This window comes from Mixophyes fleayi, chromosome 6 (genome assembly GCF_038048845.1).
Source record: "Mixophyes fleayi isolate aMixFle1 chromosome 6, aMixFle1.hap1, whole genome shotgun sequence".
Taxonomy (NCBI): Eukaryota; Metazoa; Chordata; class Amphibia; order Anura; family Limnodynastidae; genus Mixophyes; species Mixophyes fleayi.
In genome coordinates, this window is record NC_134407.1 from 222,644,208 (window position 1) to 222,666,766 (window position 22,559).

Here is a 22,559-nt window from a genome sequence, read left to right on the forward strand (position 1 = left end):
ATGCCGGACACTTTGCTGCCTCCAAGGTAAACAGGTTCCATATAATGTGGATAGGTTTGGTATAATGTGGATCAGGTCAGTTAGTTGTAGGGGAAGACTGAGGAGGATCCAAATATCATAGTACATATCAATACTAATTATAAAGTTAAAGGTATATGGACAGTCATCTAAAAAATGTCTGTAAACTTATACCAGCACCTACAAGGTCGCCTTATCTAATATATTATCTGTGCCATGTGCTACACCTACAAGACAGCGGGCGCTTAGGAAGATTAAAATGTGTCTGAGAAGTTGGGGTTGGAAGGAGGAATTTTGGAGAAATAGGACAATATCTCTCGTGACTTCAGGTTCTACAGTAAGGACGGACTAGACCTGGATGGGGAAGGTGCAGCTTTTCTAGGGAGAAGGTGATTAGATATCTGGAGGAATTTTTAAATTGAGAGCCAAGCTGAAGGTAGAAGCTGTGTGCAAGATGGGAACAGGATCTAGTTGAGAGAAATGGGGGAAAGTGCATGATATTAAAAGTGTTAGTAAAAATATAAAATATATGGTAACAAATGTTGTGGTCTGAGAACAATAATTATGAAATGACCACGTCTAACAGATGTGGCTGGATCACACTCATTACTGGGCAGTGAATTTGGAAGGTTCTTGCATGTTAAGGAAGGAGGTCGGTGTATGTGTAGAACCTGTACAAGAGTCCGTATTGGTAGATATACATGGAGAAAAAGACACATGAAAAATACATATTAGGATTGTCACAAGCCACCAGGTACAAATGATTATGCTGAAATTCAATAATTATTGCACAACTAAAAGAGCAGCAAAGAATGACGTATTCCTCATCTGCTTCATGTTATTTATCCAAATCCTGTATAAGCTGGGATAATGGGACAATGACACTGGTAGTTCTGTCAAAGGAAAAGCCGATGTTTGTGTATTTTAATAGACAGTGAGCTTTCACGGGTGGTAGAAGATCCAGTTAGAGGGGATCTCTTCTGGACTTGGTCCTAATATGACTGATAATAAGTTATTATATAGGTGAGAGGGGAATAAACGGAACAGGTATCACAACATGGTAATATTTTACTTAAAATCAGCCCTGTTCATAGATAGATTTTATTATTTTATGCCTGAATATATTTCTCTGATTAATGATAATGTGAATCATTTTAAGAATTATAAATAGAAATTATGATTTTATTGTAATCCACACTAATTAATATAGAAGAATTGTGGAGTGCCCACTAAGTAAGAGAACCTTATCCCTTTCTTGTATATTTGTGAATGCACTTTGTCTCTTTGGGAAGCGCCCTCTGCTATAACCAATAAGGAATTATACTGTCATTAGGTGTTATCTTCCTGAGCATATTCTGAGCAGATGAATTCACATTAATATTAATATTTCACTCTTACATCCATTATAGATAATTCTGTGCGGAGATTTCTTGTCTCTTTTCTTTTATAAGTCTCAGATACACCTACATTACCTGAGGGACTAATAATCCTCTTCTACTAATAACCTGCAGCCAATACATATTATTATATAATGACTAAAACCGGCTTTGTCACTTACCAGGAAAGATGTAAATTACACTATCACTAGCTCTACTTATGGAAGTATTATATCTGTTACATCTTCTTTAATAAATAAACTCTCTATTGAGTCTATAGACCTCTCCTATTACTTCCTATCCTATTACTTCCTGAGACAACATCACATTTACTCAGTTTGATATAAAGAAAAAAGTGGAGAGATAAATATAGAATAAAAACGACACTACAAGAACAGTATATTTTCTCAGGTGAGGCTTTTCTCACCCCTCTGCTGAACCTATTATGGCATCTTTGAGCTGGTCACATTCCCACATTAATATCAGTGATATGTTTATGCAGAACCCACCCTAATTATCAGTTATTTTTTCAGAAGACTTTACTAAAAACCTTTACCCTGCTTATATCTCCTGACACGGCAAATAAAATATACCCAAAATTAACAAAAGGTTTTTTTTTTATTTAAAAGCAAAATCAAATGTGTGCATTTTTGTTCTGAACACCATAAGTTCTTGCTTTTTCATCAATACAACTTTTCATAGTAAATTCTGTACTTGAAAATAATGAAGCATTTTTTGCTAATTTACACTGTCTTAAAGGAAATACATAACATGTTTAGGAATAATCTGGGTAGCCCAACAAGGCATAGCATTGTGAAAATTAGAAAACATACAGCATCAAAGGTGGTTTATCCTGAGTTTATTGAAGCCAGAATGGGGTACAGGATTGGTGAGTTTTATTTTTCCCCTTTGAAGTCCATGAGTGCAGAGGACGAGTGGAACTTTAAGGATTGGGTTAAACAATAAATCCTTTATTACAATATCCAACTGTTCAGTTTTAAAGAAACACTGTACTCAGCAAAACAGCGAATAGGAAATGTATCTATTACTGAATCAGACGTCTGTGCCCTCTGGGGGAAGTGATGTATTTCCTGCACTACTCTCACATGAATCAGTTACATGATGTTATGTATCCAGACAGTGAATTACATGCAATATTTTGTTAAATGAGAAGCAGTGTTTCAATTGGCTTTTATTTTAGCTTCATGTAAGTAATTGTTTCTCAGTCATGAAATATTGACACTAATTTGTACTGATGATAACAGACATAAATTCAGGCAGATTTAGTATTTAACTTCACTGACAGGTAATCACACAGGTAAAAGTGTCTGTAATCAGTGCAAGAAATCCCATCACCAGGTGAAGCACCAAACGTTTATACACTTCCCCCATGTGAAGAGTTATCAGGGCTCTTAACTTCAAAGTCCTCTGCAGAGATTTCACAGAACTTCCACCCAGCCCACATTACATATCAATCAGATGATGAGAAGATTACAGCAGATGGCTGCAGCACTACATGTAAACTTACATCATAAGTGTTATAAAAACAGAGTTAAATGTGTGTTTATTTCAGGTCAAAATCTATTTAGAAAATAACTTCTTACAACAACAAATCTAAATACCAGGGGGTAAATGTATCAAGCTGAGAGTTTTCCGGCGTGTTTGAAAAGTGGAGATGTTGCCTATAGCAACCAATCAGATTCTAGCTATCATTTTGTAGAATACACTAAATAAATGATAGCTAGAATCTGATTCAAACCCGTCCGCAAACTCTCAGCTTGATACATTTACCCCCAGGTGTTTTATCATATCCTGTCTTGGTTTACAAGGTATACAAGTTTTTCTTTAATTAACATTCTAATGCAATGTTTATTAAAATCAGAATATATTGTCAAATATATATAATTATAATTATGCCTGCACCTATCAATTAAAATGTAACAGGTACGAAAAAGTCTAGAGTTACATATATATGTATATAAGCTTAATGCAATAGTCGTGAGCAAAAACTACTTCTCTGACAGTCACTATAATAATACATCTCAGGAATGGAGCCTCAATGAATAGTTCAATTGGTAACAACTGAATAATTGATATTGTGTATGACATGTTTCACCAAAATGACAATAATGATGAGAGAAGAATAAAACAACATCAATCATTGGTGTTTAAATTGCAAAACTGTAAAAACTTAAAAAAAAAGAAAATCATTATTCATGGTAAATACTGTTACTCAATTACATTGGAAGTTGAGTAATAAAAACTAAACTTCTTTATAAAATGCTTTCTATGCTAAATCATTCATTTAACCCCCAGGATGGTGACGATTTCACTAAAGACATAGGGTTTTCCAAGATATATGTAGATAACAGGGAATTCTGAGCAAGTGGTAAGCTTTTTAGTGCATTTAGCAATTTAATTTAGAAGACACTTCACCTCAACTCTGCAGGGGATGTTATGAGCAGCGCTGGATGTGGGGAGCGCAGGATGTGAGGAGCGCAGGATGTGAGATGTGCTGGATGTGAGGAGCGCGGGATATGAGGAGCGCAGAATGTGAGGTCTACTAGATGTGAGATGCGCTGGATGTGAGATGTGCTGGATGTGAGATGTGCTGGATGTGAGATGTGCTGGATGTGAGATGTGCTGGATGTGAGGTGCGCTGGATGTGAGATGTGCTGGATGTGAGATGTGCTGGATGTGAGATGTGCTGGATGTGAGGTGTGCTGGATATGAGGAGCGCAGGATGTGAGCTGTGCTGGATGTGAGATGTGCTGGATGTGAGGTGTGCTGGATGTGAGATGTGCTGGATGTGAGGTGTGCTGGATGTGAGGTGTGCTGGATGTGAGGTGTGCTGGATGTGAGGTGTACTGGATGTGAGATGTGCTGGATGTGAGATGTGCTGGATGTGAGATGTGCTGGATGTGAGATGTGCTGGATGTGAGATGTGCTGGATGTGAGAAGCCCTGGATGTGAGGTGTGCTGGATGTGAGATGCGCTGGATGTGAGGTGTCCTGGATGTGAGGAGAGCTGGATGTGAGATGTGCTGGATGTGAGATGTGCTGGATGTGAGATGTGCTGGATGTGAGGTGTGCTGGATGTGAGATGTGCTGGATGTGAGATGTGCTGGATGTGAGATGTGCTGGATGTGAGATGTGCTGGATGTGAGATGTGCTGGATGTGAGGTGTGCTGGATGTGAGGTGTGCTGGATGTGAGGTGTGCTGGATGTGAGGTGCTGGATGTGAGATGTGCTGGATGTGAGGTGTGCTGGATGTGAGGTGTGCTGGATGTGAGGTGTACTGGATGTGAGATGTGCTGGATGTGAGATGTGCTGGATGTGAGGTGTGCTGGATGTGAGATGTGCTGGATGTGAGGTGCGCTGGATGTGAGGTGAGCTGGATGTGAGATGTGCTGGATGTGAGATGTGCTGGATGTGAGGTGTGCTGGATGTGAGGAGAGCTGGATGTGAGATGTGCTGGATGTGAGGTGTGCTGGATGTGAGGTGCTGGATGTGAGATGTGCTGGATGTGAGGTGTGCTGGATGTGAGGTGTGCTGGATGTGAGGTGTACTGGATGTGAGATGTGCTGGATGTGAGATGTGCTGGATGTGAGGTGTGCTGGATGTGAGATGTGCTGGATGTGAGATGTGCTGGATGTGAGATGTGCTGGATGTGAGGTGTGCTGGATGTGAGGTGTGCTGGATGTGAGGTGTGCTGGATGTGAGGTGTGCTGGATGTGAGATGTGCTGGATGTGAGGTGTGCTGGATGTGAGGTGTGCTGGATGTGAGATGTGCTAGATGTGAGATGTGCTGGATGTGAGGTGTGCTGGATGTGAGGTGTGCTGGATGTGAGATGTGCTGGATGTGAGGTGTGCTGGATGTGAGGTGTGCTGGATGTGAGGTGTGCTGGATGTGAGATGTGCTGGATGTGAAGTGTCCTGGATGTGAGGAGTGCTGGATGTGAGATGCGCTGGATGTGAGATGTGCTGGATGTGAGATGTGCTGGATGTGATGTGTGCTGGATGTGAGATGTGCTGGATGTGAGATGTGCTGGATATGAGGTGTGCTGGATGTGAGATGTGCTGGATGTGAGAAGTGCTGGATGTGATGTGTGCTGGATGTGAGATGTGCTGGATGTGAGATGTGCTGGATGTGAGGTGTGCTGGATGTGAGATGTGCTGGATGTGAGATGTGCTGGATGTGAGGAGTGCTGGATGTGAGGTGTCCTGGATGTGAGATGTGCTGGATGTGAGATGTGCTGGATGTGAGATGTGCTGGATGTGAGATGTGCTGCATGTGAGATGTGCTGGATGTGAGATGTGCTGGATGTGAGGAGGGCTGGATGTGAGATGTGCTGGATGTGAGATGTGCTGGGTGTGAGGTGTGCTGGATGTGAGGTGTGCTGGATGTGAGATGTGCTGGATGTGAGATGTGCTGGATGTGAGGTGTGCTGGATGTGAGATGCGCTGGATGTGAGATGTGCAGGATGTGAGGTTCTGGATGTGAGATGTGCTGGATGTGAGGTGCTGGATGTGAGGTGCGCTGGATGTGAGGTGTGCTGGATGTGAGGTGTGCTGGATGTGAGATGTGCTGGATGTGAGGTGCTGGATGTGAGATGTGCAGGATGTGAGGTGCTGGATGTGAGATGTGCTGGATGTGAGGTGCTGGATGTGAGGTGTGCTGGATGTGAGATGTGCTGGATGTGATATGTGCTGGATGTGAGGTGTGCTGGATGTGATGTGTGCTGGGTGTGAGATGCGCTGGATGTGATGTGTGCTGGATGTGATGTGTGCTGGGTGTGAGATGCGCTGGATGTGAGATGTGCTGGGTGTGAGGTGTGCTGGATGTGAGGTGTGCTGGATGTGAGATGTGCTGGATGTGAGATGTGCTGGATGTGAGATGTGCTGGATGTGAGATGTGCTGGATGTGAGGTGTGCTGGATGTGAGATGTGCTGGGTGTGAGGTGTGCTGGGTGTGAGATGTGCTGGATATGAGGTGTGCTGGATGTGAGATGTGCTGGATGTGAGGTGCGCTGGATGTGAGGTGAGCTGGATGTAAGATGTGCTGGATGTGAGATGTGCTGGATGTGAGGTGTGCTGGATGTGAGGAGAGCTGGATGTGAGGAGAGCTGGATGTGAGATGTGCTGGATGTGAGGTGTGCTGGATGTGAGATGTGCTGGATGTGAGATGTGCTGGATGTGAGATGTGCTGGATGTGAGATGTGCTGGATGTGAGATGTGCTGGATATGAGGTGTGCTGGATGTGAGATGTGCTGGATGTGAGGTGCGCTGGATGTGAGGTGAGCTGGATGTGAGATGTGCTGGATGTGAGATGTGCTGGATGTGAGGTGTGCTGGATGTGAGGAGCGCTGGATGTGATGTGTGCTGGATGTGAGATGTGCTGGATGTGAGGTGTGCTGGATGTGAGGAGCGCTGGATGTGATGTGTGCTGGATGTGAGATGTGCTGGGTGTGAGGTGTGCTGGATGTGAGGTGTGCTGGATGTGAGATGTGCTGGATGTGAGATGTGCTGGATGTGAGATGTGCTGGATGTGAGATGTGCTGGATGTGAGATGTGCTGGATGTGAGATGTGCTGGATGTGACATGTGCTGGATGTGAGAAGTGCTGGATGTGAGATGTGCTGGATGTGAGGTGCGCTGGATGTGATGTGTGCTGGATGTGAGGTGCTGGATGTGAGGTGCGCTGGATGTGAGATGTGCTGGATGTGAGGTGTGCTGGATGTGAGATGTGCTGGATGTGAGGTGTGCTGGATGTGAGATGTGCTGGATGTGAGGTGTGCTGGATGTGAGATGCGCTGGATGTGAGATGTGCAGGATGTGAGGTGTGCTGGATGTGTGGTGCGCTGGATGTGAGGAGTGCTGGATGTGAGATGTGCTGGATGTGAGGTGTGCTGGATGTGAGATGCGCTGGATGTGAGATGTGCAGGATGTGAGGTGCTGGATGTGAGATGTGCTGGATGTGAGGTGCTGGATGTGAGGTGCGCTGGATGTGAGGTGTGCTGGATGTGAGGTGTGCTGGATGTGATGTGTGCTGGATGTGAGATGTGCTGGATGTGAGATGTGCTGGATGTGATGTGCTGGATGTGAGGTGCTGGATGTGAGATGTGCTGGGTGTGAGGTGTGCTGGATGTGAGATGTGCTGGATGTGAGATGCGCTGGATGTGAGATGTGCAGGATGTGAGGTGCTGGATGTGAGATGTGCTGGATGTGAGATGTGCTGGATGTGAGATGTGCTGGATGTGAGGTGTGCTGGATGTGAGGTGTGCTGGATGTGATGTGTGCTGGATGTGAGATGTGCTGGATGTGAGATGTGCTGGATGTGTGGTGTGCTGGATGTGAGATGTGCAGGATGTGAGATGTGCAGGATGTGATGTGTGCTGGATGTGAGATGTGCTGGATGTGAGGTGTGCTGGATGTGAGGTGTGCTGGATGTGAGGTGTGCTGGATGTGAGGTGTGCTGGATGTGAGGAGTGCTGGATGTGAGGTGTGCTGGATGTGAGGTGTGCTGGATGTGAGATGTGCTGGATGTGTGGTGTGCTGGATGTGAGATGTGCAGGATGTGAGATGTGCAGGATGTGATGTGTGCTGGATGTGAGATGTGCTGGATGTGAGATGTGCTGGATGTGAGGTGTGCTGGATGTGATGTGTGCTGGATGTGAGATGTGCTGGATGTGAGGTGTGCTGGATGTGAGATGTGCTGGATGTGAGGTGTGCTGGATGTGAGATGTGCAGGATGTGAGATGTGCAGGATGTGATGTGTGCTGGATGTGAGATGTGCTGGATGTGAGGTGTGCTGGATGTGAGATGTGCTGGATGTGAGGTGTGCTGGATGTGAGGTGTGCTGGATGTGAGGTGTGCTGGATGTGAGATGTGCAGGATGTGAGATGTGCAGGATGTGATGTGTGCTGGATGTGATGTGTGCTGGATGTGAGGTGCTGGATGTGAGGTGCGCTGGATGTGAGATGTGCTGGATGTGATGTGTGTTGGATGTGAGATGTGCTGGATGTGAGGTGTGCTGGATGTGAGATGTGCTGGATGTGAGGTGCGCTGGATGTGAGATGTGCTGGATGTGAGATGTGCAGGATGTGAGATGTGCAGGATGTGATGTGTGCTGGATGTGATGTGTGCTGGATGTGAGGTGCTGGATGTGAGGTGCGCTGGATGTGAGATGTGCTGGATGTGAGGTGTGCTGGATGTGAGATGTGCTGGATGTGAGGTGTGCTGGATGTGAGATGTGCTGGATGTGAGATGTGCTGGATGTGAGATGTGCTGGATGTGAGGTGTGCTGGATGTGAGATGCGCTGGATGTGAGATGTGCAGGATGTGAGGTGCTGGATGTGAGATGTGCTGGATGTGAGGTGCTGGATGTGAGGTGCGCTGGATGTGAGATGTGCTGGATGTGAGATGTGCTGGATGTGAGGTGTGCTGGATGTGATGTGTGCTGGATGTGAGATGTGCTGGATGTGAGGTGTGCTGGATGTGAGATGTGCTGGGTATGAGGTATGCTGGATGTGATGTGTGCTGGATGTGAGATGTGCTGGATGTGAGATGTGCTGGATGTGAGATGTGCTGGATGTGAGGTGTGCTGGATGTGAGGTGTGCTGGATGTGAGATGCGCTGGATGTGAGATGTGCTGGATGTGAGAAGTGCTGGGTGTGAGGTGTGCTGGATTTGAGATGTGCTGGATGTGAGGTGTGCTGGATGTGAGATGTGCTGGATGTGAGGTGCGCTGGATGTGAGGAGTGCTGGATGTGAGATGTGCTGGATGTGAGGTGCTGGATGTGAGATGTGCTGGGTGTGAGGTGTGCTGGATGTGAGATGTGCTGGATGTGAGGAGTGCTGGATGTGAGATGTGCTGGATGTGAGGTGCTGGATGTGAGATGTGCTGGATGTGATGTGTGCTGGATGTGAGATGTGCTGGATGTGAGATGTGCTGGATGTGAGGAGTGCTGGATGTGAGATGTGCTGGATGTGAGGTGCTGGATGTGAGATGTGCTGGATGTGAAGGGCGCTGGATGTGAGGAGCGCTGGATGTGAGTAGCGCTGGTTGTGAGGTGCTCTCGACATAAGGTACAATGAATTCTGCGATTATAAAATTGTTGATAATTAAAGCAGGTAAGAAGCAATAAATTATAAAAATGTTATGGCTTACCAGCAACTGACATGAGCTTTTAGTGCAGATGGTAGAGGTCATCACCTATAGCAGCCTTCTTTCCCGTAGAGTTAGTTGCACTCGCAGGTACTCAGATGCCCCCAGTACTTAACCCTAGTGTAGTAAATGCTTATGTTCAATCACCCTAGCACGGCGGTAGGAGGCAGTGGATCCATAGACACAGCAGACGGATAGACAAGACAGGCCAGAGGTCGATGGTCAGAAGCAAGCAGGGAAGTCACAGACAGGCCAAAAGATCAGAGCTGGTATCTAGCAGGGAAAATTCAGACATAGACAAAGGTGAAGGGCAATCAGCGTTCAAGCAGTTCCAGAGACGAGCCAAGGGACTCAAAAGGAGCCAATCAGAACAGGCAGAGCATCCACAGGAAACAAGCAGCAGGTCAGCAAATGTGTGGCACAGGAAGACTAAGCCCATAAATACTGAAGGGGATCAATCAGAGGGCAGAGCATTAGCTTCCCTAAACAGGAGGCTGTTTATTAATTAGCAATCGGCGAGCACCCCAGCTGTCAGGCTAATTGCTTGGACAAGGCGGCAGAGGAGAGAGTAGAGCGGCCAGCAACAGATCCAGCCGAGTCGTTGGGACTAGTGCGGTGGCTCATAACAGATAACAGTTATTTTTAAGAATGGTGTCTGGACCCGAATATGAGTCAAGGAATGGTTAGATGAACGTGGTGATGATGATAGCTATTATTTATGCAAAGAATCCAAGGTCCATGATTATTGGTATAGCATATATAAATACAATGAGTGGTGGTCTTAGTGATGCTCAACCTTTCTAAACACAATCTACTGCCTTATTGTACTACTGCAAGAAGTAAAGTCAGGTATAGTTATAGTAATATGTCAATCAAACATGTGACCAAATTTTATAGAAATAATCTTCATGCGGTGACATCTAGTGGATTTTGTGGGTATGACAGGAATCTATAATGTTAAAAACTTCAGTTACTTAAAATATCAGACTAAGGCATAGATCAACTGGGGCTGGTTTAGAATTATGTGTATAATATGCAGCCAAGCAAACCATGTTGTACTGTAAGGACAATAACAAATATTTTTGCATACAGGGTAATTAGCTATTGCTCAATTAATGCCTTTAGCTGCCATAGGTGATGTTCTGTCTTAACACTTTACTACCACTTAATACAAGGGAGATTAATTTATCCAAATGTAGCTAACCCCAGTTATTCTCTGTATGCTAATGTTATGCCATTTATTTTTAATATTCATTTTAACAACACATTTTAAAGACATCAGCAGCAGCTACTTTCTTTGTGTTATCTGCAGTGCTTTTTTTGTCATAGAACGCACCAGAACTGAGTTCCGTCACCTTTTTTCAAAGGATTTTCCAAGTTTTAAAAGTAACTTTTGAATATTTGATGTTTGATAAACGTGGACTTGAATCGCCTTGTCGAGCGTAGCAGGTCGGTCGCAAAATCATTAAAATGGTACATGCGGGCTGCTTATGTGTCGAGTCCGATGCATGCGTACTTCGTCCGCGCTGGTTGTGATGGCACTGCTCGGCTTGTGGTGCTGCTCAGCTTGTGATTGGTCATGTGGTTGCGTGCTGAGTGCCTACTGCAGGCGGTGACCGTTATGTTTTGCTGCACACCTGATGTGTGTGGGTGTGTGTACTGTGAGTGACTAAGTGACGTGAGTTCCGGCACCTTTTTTCCTACAAAAAAAGCACTGGTTATCTGTATCACAGCACTAATTACACAATGGTGTTATTTACTTAAGTCTCACAACTACAGAAAAGGCAAATCTTATGCAAATGAATCACATCAAATATAATAAAGGAAAATCCCCTATTACAGTTGGATTCTGTGTCTGATAAATCTGGTGCAGATGTTTGTACTAATTATCCAGGTGGAAGAATTTCGTGATTACCGACCATTGTGTCTGCTGTAGGTACAAATAGCGGCAATGTCTACCTCCAGATGTTTTACCTGATAATGTAAATGTCATACAAAATATTTGTTTACTCAATACTGAAATGTGTTTACAATTTCCTGTCTTTCTATCCAGTACAACTGTCCAGACAAACACTGTAATAAAACAACATTGTCGTCTATTTGTACCAGTAATATTGTAACATATAACAGGAGAAGGTTTATAAAAAAAAGTAAATAAATGTATGTTATGCTCAATATTATGAAGAATATCAGAGAATAAAACATTAGAGGTTTTTTTGGAAAAATAGCCCAACCCAGAAATGCTTTTCTACTATATAACATATTAAAATGATTTGTTACAAAATCAATCTAGAAATAGGGAGAACATGTTAAGAATCAGTTTTATATAATAAATATCTGACACCACAGATCTGATGATAAAATGACGTCTTCCCTGTATATGAGAGTGTAGTGGTCTGGACTATACACCCGTATGACCACATCTTACTGGTATCTTCTCTCATTATGTTGGTTCTTGTAGTTTGCTCCTCTTGTAAATCAGGGTACTTTACTTTTTCCCCAGCTGCAGAGGGAACACACCATTTCCTTTGCTTTGCTTTTTAAATTATGATTTGGCATCTTCTGGATCTCCTGTAACATCTCCTCCTGCTCTCTGACCTCCATCAGTGACTTGATTCTCTCCTGATATCCTTGTCTGGCTTCTCGTTCCTCACTCTGTAGCATCAGATCAATGTAATCTGTGACTGACAGCTGGTTTGGTATTAGAGCGATTTCATGGAGACGCTTCAGACTCTGAGAGGATTTACAAATGAGGTGAAGAACTGTTTCTGTCACAAGGTCATATTCCTCTTTTAGTTTTTTGAAAATCTTTTCTGCAGTCATCACCTCTGCAGAAGCTGCTTCATATTTATTTTTTAGTTGATTATAGGTTCTTTTTTCTGTTTTAATCACAAAAACCCACTTATATCTTTCATTGGTATGAAGCTTCCAGGTACATTCACCTGGGCATTGTGTACAGTGTCCATTCTTCATAGCAGCACACAACCTCTTAAAAATGTTAAAAGGAATTCTGCAGACATTGTCACATGTAAATTTGCAATTTGAGCAGTTTGTTGTGTTGTTATTTACCTCTCGCTTCTCTGGAACAGTTATATTTACCTCATACTCAAAGTCTTTATTAGCCTCCATTAGATCCTTGTTCTGCTGCAGAGCTTCCTGTGTTTTCCTTATTTCATCCAGTTTCATTAGTCCAGCCTTTATCTGTGTCTGTAAGGACTGCAGAGTAATCTGAAGCAGTTTCCGTTCCCTGAGGACTTCCTTGGTCAGCGTCAGACTTTTGGTTTCTATTGTACTCAGATCACTGAGAAATGTTTTCATACTCTCTACCCCCATGTTCCAGCACAGTTCATCAAAACTCACATTACTCGCCTGATTGTTGGCAAATAGAGCTGAATTGTTGAACTTGAAGTGAATGGGGTCACCATTACTGTCCAGAGGACAGGGGATGTCAGCATCTTTAATAGCTTCTAGTACTGGAGGTCTCGCACCATCTGAGAAGTTACTAAGAATAAATATGTTGTCTTTGATATCTTTTCCAAAAATAGAAAAAACAGAATTAAATATATATTTCTGGGTGTCTGTCAATCGAGCCAAAGAACCCTGAACTACAAAGCACACAGCATCGATCTGATCAATGCCACTGTCAGCTGTAAATAATGCATGGATGTCCTCTGTCGTTTTCTTTTCCTGTTCTGTTCCTTCCGTTCCTCCAAATCCTGGTGTATCTATCAAGGTGATGGAATAGAGGTTTTTGTACGCACTGTCATGATTCATCTTATAGGCTGTAACCTCAGAGGTTTGACTGTGAGCTTGAGATTTATCTGTAACTTCATGTACAAGTTTGTACCTAAAGTCATCTTTCCATTCCACACCCAGGATGTAGTTGGCCATTCCATTGATCAGTGTTGTTTTTCCTGATCCAGTAGCTCCTAGTAATAGAATCACTTTATTAGGTATCTGATGGTTTTCTTTTCCAAAGTTGTACTTACGAAATCCAAATTTGCAAAGATCCACTTTCAGCTGATATACTGAAGGTTTTCCTTCTGCCTTTTCATTTATTATTGTGCTATTTTGTTTGATAAGTTGATGATTGATATTCAAGGATGTTTCTTTTGTTGCCATGACTACAGTCTCATCACTTGGAGCATTGACTTCGGAGTTCCCAGATTCTGTTGAGCCCTGGACTAGAGAAGGGGAAACATTAACACAAATCATTTTTCAGATCAAAACAGCCCAAAGCATTCAATCTTAATCAGCATTTCAATTGCAAGTCAAACAATGACATCTACTTATTACAATATGAATCTACAGTAATATGTAGTATGTGGGTCAGACAACTCAGCACTTCAATAAGTGAATATAAGAACATTTTTGGCTCATTAAGGAGTCTATTTACTATTTGGTGAAAGAACACATTTTCTATCGCCGCTTATCACATTAGCATGAGTACTCATTGTGCAGTGGAAATGGAAACACTGACTCTGGCTTTCAGTTCCACTTATCAAAAAATAAAATGAAAAGAAATAGAAACAATATTTACAAATATATATTACATAAATATATTTTCTGTGCTCTGCTCCTGACATTTGTGTCATTCAGGCGTCTGTCAGCGGGACCTCTGTGCCATCAGGACCCTGCACTGGACCCCTCTACCACCAAGGTCTCCTCCAACTAGTCCACATCACCGTCTTGGCCCATACCACTTAGGTCTCTACTCCATCTCTTGCCCCTGCTACTCAATACTTCAAGATACCATCTGCACCTGGACTTTCCAAGCACCATATACTTCAGAGCCCCATACCATCTAAGCACATACACCTCTGCTCCATCTAGGCCCTGCACCATCTAAGTCCCTATACCCTCCAACCTTCTGCACCACCTCTATCAGACACCGTCTTGTCCTCTATAACCTCTAGGCCTCTGCACCAGCTGTACCTTCCAGGACACTGCACCGTCTAGACACTTATACCATCATGGCCCTATCTAGGCCTCTGTACCATCCTAGCCTTGGCATCTTACAGACCTCAACACCATAGTGGATCCCACTATGCCTGATTGCACATTTGATCCTATTGTCCCTCTTTCCCCCTTCCCCCTTTAGAATGTAAGGTCTTACGGGCTGTGTCCTCTACAGTATGTTTCCTGTCTGTCCACTCTCTGTCTACCTTGCTTGTCCTGTCATGCCTTATGCTGAATTATTTCTGTATACTATTGTTACGGTTCAATGCAGGAATACAGCTAAGGAGCCACGAATATGGTGGAAAAACACTCAGAGTTTATTTGCTGAAGAGTGCAAAACAGAAGGAATAATAATGAGCTTGCAGTAAATGCAGGTACACGGCTGATGCAGGTAAGCAGGAGGTATGGAGAGATCCCAAGCAGCAAGAAAACCAGAAGCACAGCACAAGGAGGCAACAACAATGTAACAACAATAACCAGCAATGTGTCCTGGTTGTGACAGCTATAAAAAGAGATACACCCAGGTGCAAGGGTGCAATTAATGAGCAGGTTAACCCCTAATACACACTTGGAAGGCACAATAGCAGCACCTCTGGTACCACAATATATATATATATATCACAATAATAAAGTCCAAAAGGCAGGAGCTGCCAGGTAAAGCAGCATGCAATGCAAGGCTTGCAGGCAGATCCTGACAACTATGCAATGTGTTATGTTAATTGCATTCGTATATATTTAATATTTTACTTATCTTTACCCATGTATGATTACTTTTTCTCATGTATGTCTTTGTTGCCTGATTTGTTATGTACTTTATTAACTCATAGCTGTTTGTTCATTGTATAACTATGTACTGCGTAATTGTGTAATTATTGTTTCATTTTGTAACTGTGTACTTAGTTTATTCTTCTATGTGTGACACTGCGGAGCCTTTGTGGCAACTTATATATTAAAGATAATTATAAAATGTTGGGGTGTCATAATTTGGTCCGGTAGTGTGAAAGTCACCCCACTCTTTTCACCCATAATTCCCCATAATCGTAGTTTCTAATAATCCAAACATCTGTTTATTAGCCCCTGACATGTCCACCTCTGTAGCTATGGAGGGTTGTACAGTATTTATGATGGCACCTGGGACTTGTTAGATAACATTCCCCAAGTTTAAGATAATTTAATTTTGAACTTTAAATGGTATTAACTAAGTTTATAGTCACAAACATGTGTTGTACTTATTGCATATGGCTACTTTTATCTATTGACTGTATTTTTTTATTGTGACACAAAGAATATTAACAAAAACTTAATATCCATATTTTATGAGGTATAAAATGTTTTCCTGTATCCTGAAATGCACAATAAAAAAACTGAAACCATTTTCTGCTGAGGCTTTTCTCATCCCTGTGCTGATCCTGTTTAATATCATCAATATCTGTTATTTGTTTATGCAGCATCCATACAAATTATACCTTGTTTTTTCAGAAAATACCATCAGCTTCCTTATACCTCCTTACACTGGAAAGAAATTTTTTGTTTTTGCTTTGTTTTTTAAAATTGCATGAAAATGAACATAAGCAAATGTGTGTGTGTGTGTGTTTTCTCTACACACCACTAACAAATACGTTGTGGTAATTGCTTCTTCCAATCAGCAAAGAACAGTGTACTACACATATGTTTTCATAACACAATGTGCACTTGAATATGATAATGTATTTTTGTTAGTTTGAATGAAATGTATAAAATGTGTGGCAATAATATGGGTAGCCCAGCAAGGCACCATTACAAAATTAGACAACCTACTATCAAATGAGGGCACTACTGAGTTGAAGAAAGAATGAGGGAGATCTGAGCACTTTAACCCCCATCATTGATTTATGAACAATTTCTGTAGAGTAGGGTGTTGTTGTGGGTTTGGTACTAAATAACGAGGTCCTAAACCCCAACATCAATTAGGCCTACATGAGAACACCGATGGAGGGCTTACATAGTGGTTTCCACCGACAGCTTGCAAAACAGACTTGACAGATACGCGGCACATGAAGTGGTCGTCCAGCCAAAATGATGTAAGAATACAGCGAGACTCTGTCACTATTGCTATTACACTGTTCATTTAAGAAGGCGCAGGGTGTAGCTGCAGTACAATGAAAATGGTTTGTACAAAAAAAAACATTGTACTCTTTGGAAATTGCTTTTGGCAGTGAAACGTGTCAGATGGTGTGATTAGATTGTCCTGTTGTTGTCAACATTCTGCTAATCTTTACTAATCTTTATGCTACATAGGACTATGAAAGACACCTGATTGTGAGAGTTTCACATATATCTGTCTGTGGTAACAGCGGTCTGCAGCTGATTTTGTGTTAGACACCTGTAACGGCTCCCAAGCAGGACTTTCAGCGGGACCGAACTCCACGACTGTGCTCAAGAAAAACTGCAGCTTGGTAAAAGAAACCTGGCAGTCGTGGCTTATTTGGAGTATTTGTATCACCCTAATGTATCAGTGTGCTATCATGTGAGATGCGTATCTACAGGTGCAGATGACGCAGCTGAGTTTTACATGAAATCTTCTATCCATGAGTACAATACATGATCTGAAAGAGTAAATGTGAAGACTCATTCATATACATATGTTGCCATTTTTTTTATTGAAGCAGTTAGCTGCAGGTTCATACCTGCTATTAGAAGAGTGACAGGATGGACCACCTATGTCACCCTGTCTGTTGTGTTGGGGACCGGTTGGGCTTGCCTTGCCACTGTCCCCTTTCTTTATCCTAAATGTGCCCTCTAACCGCAGTAGAAGGGACTTAAGTTTCTGCCACCACTGAACTCCTCGGCGGCATCAAGAACTGCATCCTTCTGGGTCACTATCGCTGCTAGTGTACCCTCTTGCTGGTACACCTGGGCTGGTACCCCTGACCTCTTGCCTTCAGTTCAGGGTTGCAGGGTTGCTCCCCCCTCTCTTCCTCCCTCTCTGCCACTGACTTCGCCTCCTTTATCTCCTTGAAATCTCCTCCTCCACCCACTCTTCCGCCACCCCCCTCTCGCCCTTCCTTCCTCCTCCACACTCCCCCCCTCTACCCCCAGCCACCAACTCCTTTACTCCTTCCACCCTACCTCGGGCGAGGAAGTCCACTCTCTCATTTCTTCCTCCCCCCTTCTACCTGTCCCCAGGACCCTTTCTCTTCTCACCTTCTTCGCTCCCTTTCCCCCTCCACCTGCTCCCACCTCGCTTACCTCTTTAACCTGTCCCTCTCCACCGGCATTTTCTCCTCCTCCTTTAAACATGCTCTCGTCTCGTTCATTCTCAAGAAACCCAACCTTGACCCCACCTCACTCTCTAATTACTGCCCCATTTCTCTTCTCCCCTTTGCCTCCAAAATACTCGAGAGACTTGTCTGCAACCGTCTCTCCACTTATCTCTCTGAACACTCCCTCCTTGACCCTCTCCAATCAGGCTTCCGCCCCCTCCATTCCACTGAAACTGCCATGGCTCAAGTTACGAACGATCTCCTCTCGGCTAAAGCCATGGGCCACTACTCCCTCCTGATTCTCCTCGACCACTCAGCGGTCATTGACACAGTTGACCACTCCCTTCTGCTTCACACCCTCCAGTCCATTGGCCTCTCCAGTACCTTCCTCTCCTGGTTCACCTCTTACCTTGCCGACCGTTCCTTCTCTGTTTCCACCTCTGGGTCTCTCTCCCCCTCTTCCTCCCTTCCAGTTGGGGTCCCACAGGGCTCTGTCCTTGGACCCTTACTCTTTTCACTATACACCTCTTCTCTGGGTGAACTCATCAGCTCCTTCGGCCTCAAGTACCACCTTTATGCTGATGACACTCAACTCTACCTTTTTTCTCCTGATCTCTTTCCCTCCCTTCTCTCCAGGGTGTCCGAATGCCTCTCTGCCAGCTCCTCCTGGACGTCCTCTAGATTTCTTAAACTTAATCTTGCTAAAACTTAACTCATTGTCTTTCCCCCTTGTACCTCCATCCCCTCTGACCTCTCTATCACTGTTGATAACTCCTCCTCTATATCTCCTGTTCCCCAACTCCGCTGCCTAGGTGTCATTCTCGACTCCTCTCTCTCCTTTGCCCCTCACATTTACTCTCTCGCCAAATCCTGCTGCTTCCAGCTTCGCAACATTGCCCGCATTCGACCCTTCCTCTCCCAGGATTATTATTATTTATTATTATTAATATTTATTTATAAGGCGCCACAAGGCATCCGCAGCGCCGTACAGAGACAAACAAAATCACAATACAAGGATGCCACCAAATCTCTCGTCCACTCTCAAATTATCTCCCGCTTGCACTACTGCAACCTTCTCTTTATCGGACTCCCCCTCTCTCACCTCGCTCCTCTTAGATCCGTACTCAACGACAGTGCTAGGCTTATTTTCCTCTCTTGTTGTTCCACTTCTATCTCCCCATTCCCCTACAGAATCCTTTTCAAGCTCCTCACTCTGACTTACAAGGCCCTCGCCAACTCCATTGCTCCCTACATCTCTAACCTTATCTCTATTCACACTCCCTCCCGCCCACTGCGATCGTCCAATGTACGCCGCCTCTCTTCCCCTCTGATTACCTCCTCTCACGCACGTATCCAAGACTACGCTCCCCTCCATTGGAACAAGCTCCCCCGCTCAATCAGAACGTCCCCTAATCTGTCCTCTTTCAAACGAACATTAAAAACCCACCTTTTCTTAAAAGTCTTCCAGTCTCATGCCTAACCTCCCATCGGTCGGCTACCTCTCTCTCTCATCCCTTCTTCCCTTCTCCCCCCTTCCTCGACTCCGTCTCCGTTTCTCCCATCTCTCCGTCTAATCCATGTGTCTGTCTGTCTTCCCCTCCCTTTAGATTGTACGCTCCTTTGAGCAGGGCCGTCCTACCTCTTGTTTCCATCACTTTTAACTGCGCTCTCCAGCTACTCAGCTCACCTCCTCTCGGTCCCTCTGCCCTCTGTCTCCTCTCGCTTCTCTCTGCTCCCCTCAGTGACTAGTAACCTGTCATCCGTGCCCACCCTCTTGGGCCATAGTTACCTGCCTATACTCACTTTTCCCCTCCCTCCCTCTCTTTCTTGTTGTGCCTGAGCCCCCAGAGTTAAAGTGCTTACTGTTACTTGTACTGTGCTGTTTCACCTTGTACTGTGCCATTGTTTGTCCTTGTATGGCGCTACGGATACTTTGTGGCGCCCTATAAATAAAAATTAATAATAATAATAATAATATTTGTTTCATTTTAATATATAATTGTTTTATGTACATGCGATATGGGTCATATGAAAGGAGTTATTATTTCTAATAACATGGGACATATGGAATATGGGACACCCCAAAACACTTGTAGTGCAAAATATGAAATATATAGCGCTGCTAGATAATACTTTTAATACCAGAAAAATTGTTTGTTCACACAGGGGAATATGGGAGACCCCAAAACACTTGTAGTGCAAATTCAGAAATATATACTGCTGGTCTATATATAGTATTTTCAACTACAGAAAATGGCTTTTTTTATAAGTGGGGCATATCTGACACCCCAAAGACTTGAAGTGCAAATTCAAAAATATATACTGCTGGTATCTAATAATTTCAGCACCAGAATATAGATTTATTGGAACTGAGTAATAGTCACACCCCAAGCACATGTAGTGCAAATTCCAAACTTTATACTGCTGGTATATTTCTATTTCTGCAGGCAGAAAATAGTTTCTGGAGGAGGGAATATGACACCCCAAACAGTTGGTAATGTTTGCAAAAATGCCTCCTCTATCCTCCTCTCTTCCTGCTGTAACAAGTGCTAGAAGATTTGCTAGAAGAATTGCTCTCTCCCTGCTCTAATGCTGCCTGCGACCTAACCCGTCTCTCTCCCTCTGTCAAATGGCGCTGGATTGCTGTGGAAGCGGCTATTTATGCATTTGAAAATTGCGAGAACCGAGCTCCGACGACGCCACAAGGACGTTTTGCCTCGATTTCGAATCTGAATCCGGGCCAGAGTACCGAGCCTGCTCATCTCGGTTCTCGGATACCGGAAGTTCAGGCGGGTTCGGTTCTCGGGGAACCGAGCCCACCTATCTCTAATCGTAAGTGTTTGCATCTCTTAAAATACGCTACGCAAATGACAGTGTGTATCCATAGCTTAATGAATCGGGCCCCTAGTTATCATCTATTTGGTACATTCTACAAAATGACAGATATAATCTGATTCGTTGCAACATCTCCACATTTTAAAACCCGCAAATTCACCACTGAGTCTTTCTCTCGGTGACATTGCATTGACCTTGTTTCCTCCAGATTTTGAGCAGTTACTGATTTATATAACACTTCTCTGCCTCAGACCTTCACCTTGTCACCTCTACCACATATTTCCCTCCACTCTCTAATACTAGCAAACCTTCTCATATATGCAGAAATCTCAGTTCTATTAGTTTTCAAGAACTTTCCAACTCTACTCAACAGCTTCTCTCCCCAATTTCTACAATTCCTCTGCTGATAGCTCAGTACCTAATTTAACAAAACCCAAGCAACAGCCCTTCATCAAATGGCTAAAGCCACATTTTACTCTCAGAATTGCCAACAATGACCACAGTAACTTACTAGAGAAACGTTCTACTTTCTTGTAAACGATATTGTCAAAACTGTCATACTTCTAATGAGTTTCTCAAATATACTGCTACCTACACCTCCTATCAAAATGCTCTGCACACTGCCAGACAAGCATACTTCTAATCGCACATCTCCACTCAGACTTCTATCCTCCAAACACCCCTTTAATACATTTTAATCTCTTCTCAAACCTCGCAAACCAACCTTCTGACCACCATCAATGCCCAGGATCTTGCTCCCTATTTCAAGGACAAGAATGATAATCTTGATCTCCTACCCCAAGCAACAACCTACTTAATCGCTTTGAGGCACCCTCTGGCACCTTCTCTTCATTTTATCCCACAAGGCAACTTGAAGTATACACCGTAATCTCTTCTTGGATCTTTTAGAGCCGATGGTAAATTCCTAGCTTGGAGAAGCGCAAATCAGGAAAGGGGAGTGATTGCCAGTCTCATTCTCCTAAGATCAAACTAGCTACAAGGTACACAAAGAAAAGGTCCGATCAACATATACATGGAAAATTGCATGGACTTCCAAAAGCACCAAGTCAGGATTCAACAGATAGCAATGACTGAGTCACTCAAGCTACTGTTTGTACCAGCTGACAGGGAGGGACAATTGGTTCCTGGAAGACCGTCTGAAGGAAAGACCCAGCATGGACCAGCAGTTCTGCCTTTGTCTTGAGCTATCTCCAGGTCTTGTAGAACTGTATATCTGCCAAAATCAGAGTGACAGTGATCAGGGACTGCTTCTTTGTCAGCTGCCTCAAATTTGAGCAGCTCTGTGTCTCAGGAGAAGCCTTGATGGACAGCTCCGCCTTGAAAGTGGCTTGGAGACTGGTGAGGTGTTTACATTATGCCCTGTATGTTACATTGTTGTGGTTTATTCATAAATGTTCTTATTACTGTTTGGTGCTACCCTTTTATTAAATCAACCCACTTGTTCTATTTCATTTAATATTTCCCAAACTAATCTACGACTTACATGCTTATAATAAATCTACTTTTAATCCCTGCAGCTTTATCCTTCTCTCCTGTATTGTAACTTGTAGCCAAGAAATGCTGTCTCTTATCCAATTACACTGTTCCACAGCCTTCAAAGTTGTAAGTGCTCACTGAAAACCATTCTCCTACCTCATGTCTTGTGGCCCAGCCTAACCTTACCAAACCCCCATTATGCTTCCTACGTGATCATCCTGATTCAAACTCAAGCCTGATAGTGAAAATCTCAGCAACCAGCTCAGGGACTATTTTCTTTAGAAAAGACTGCTAAGGTTTAACGTCAGTATACGTATCACCTAATATCACCTAATATCATTCGGTCTTTTAGTTGTTCCAAGTGGGAACCCCTTTGATTTTCTCCGAGCTCTATCAGACTGCCTGGAGCCAACCACCACAGTGGCTTACTGCAAAGTGCCATACAAGGGGAGGGGGGTGAAACAATA

General features: G+C 43.6%; 1 protein-coding gene across 1 annotated transcript; it reads right to left on the reverse strand.

Annotated features, from left to right (window-relative positions):
* Window positions 1-624: 624 nt before the first annotated feature.
* LOC142095505 (uncharacterized) lies at window positions 625-13,696 on the reverse strand. Its single transcript, XM_075178449.1, has 4 exons — window positions 12,080-13,696; window positions 8,295-9,311; window positions 5,983-7,498; window positions 625-689 (listed from the first exon to the last, which is right to left on the reverse strand). Exons 1-4 carry the CDS (start codon window positions 13,679-13,681, stop codon window positions 625-627), a joined length of 4,200 nt encoding a protein of 1,399 aa, XP_075034550.1. The 5' UTR covers window positions 13,682-13,696.
* Between the last annotated feature and the right edge of the window lie 8,863 nt (window positions 13,697-22,559).

Coding starts and splice junctions, on each gene's coding strand:
- LOC142095505 (XM_075178449.1), bottom strand. CDS start 13,681: ATGGCAACAAAAGAAACATCCTTGAATATCAATCATCAACTTATCAAA. Junction 7,499..8,294: donor ACACATCACATCCTGCACAT/CTCACATCCTGC, acceptor CACATCCAGCAC/CTCACATCCAGCACATCACA. Junction 690..5,982: donor CATCCAGCACCTCACATCCA/GCACATCTCACA, acceptor ACTCTTGTACAG/GTTCTACACATACACCGACC.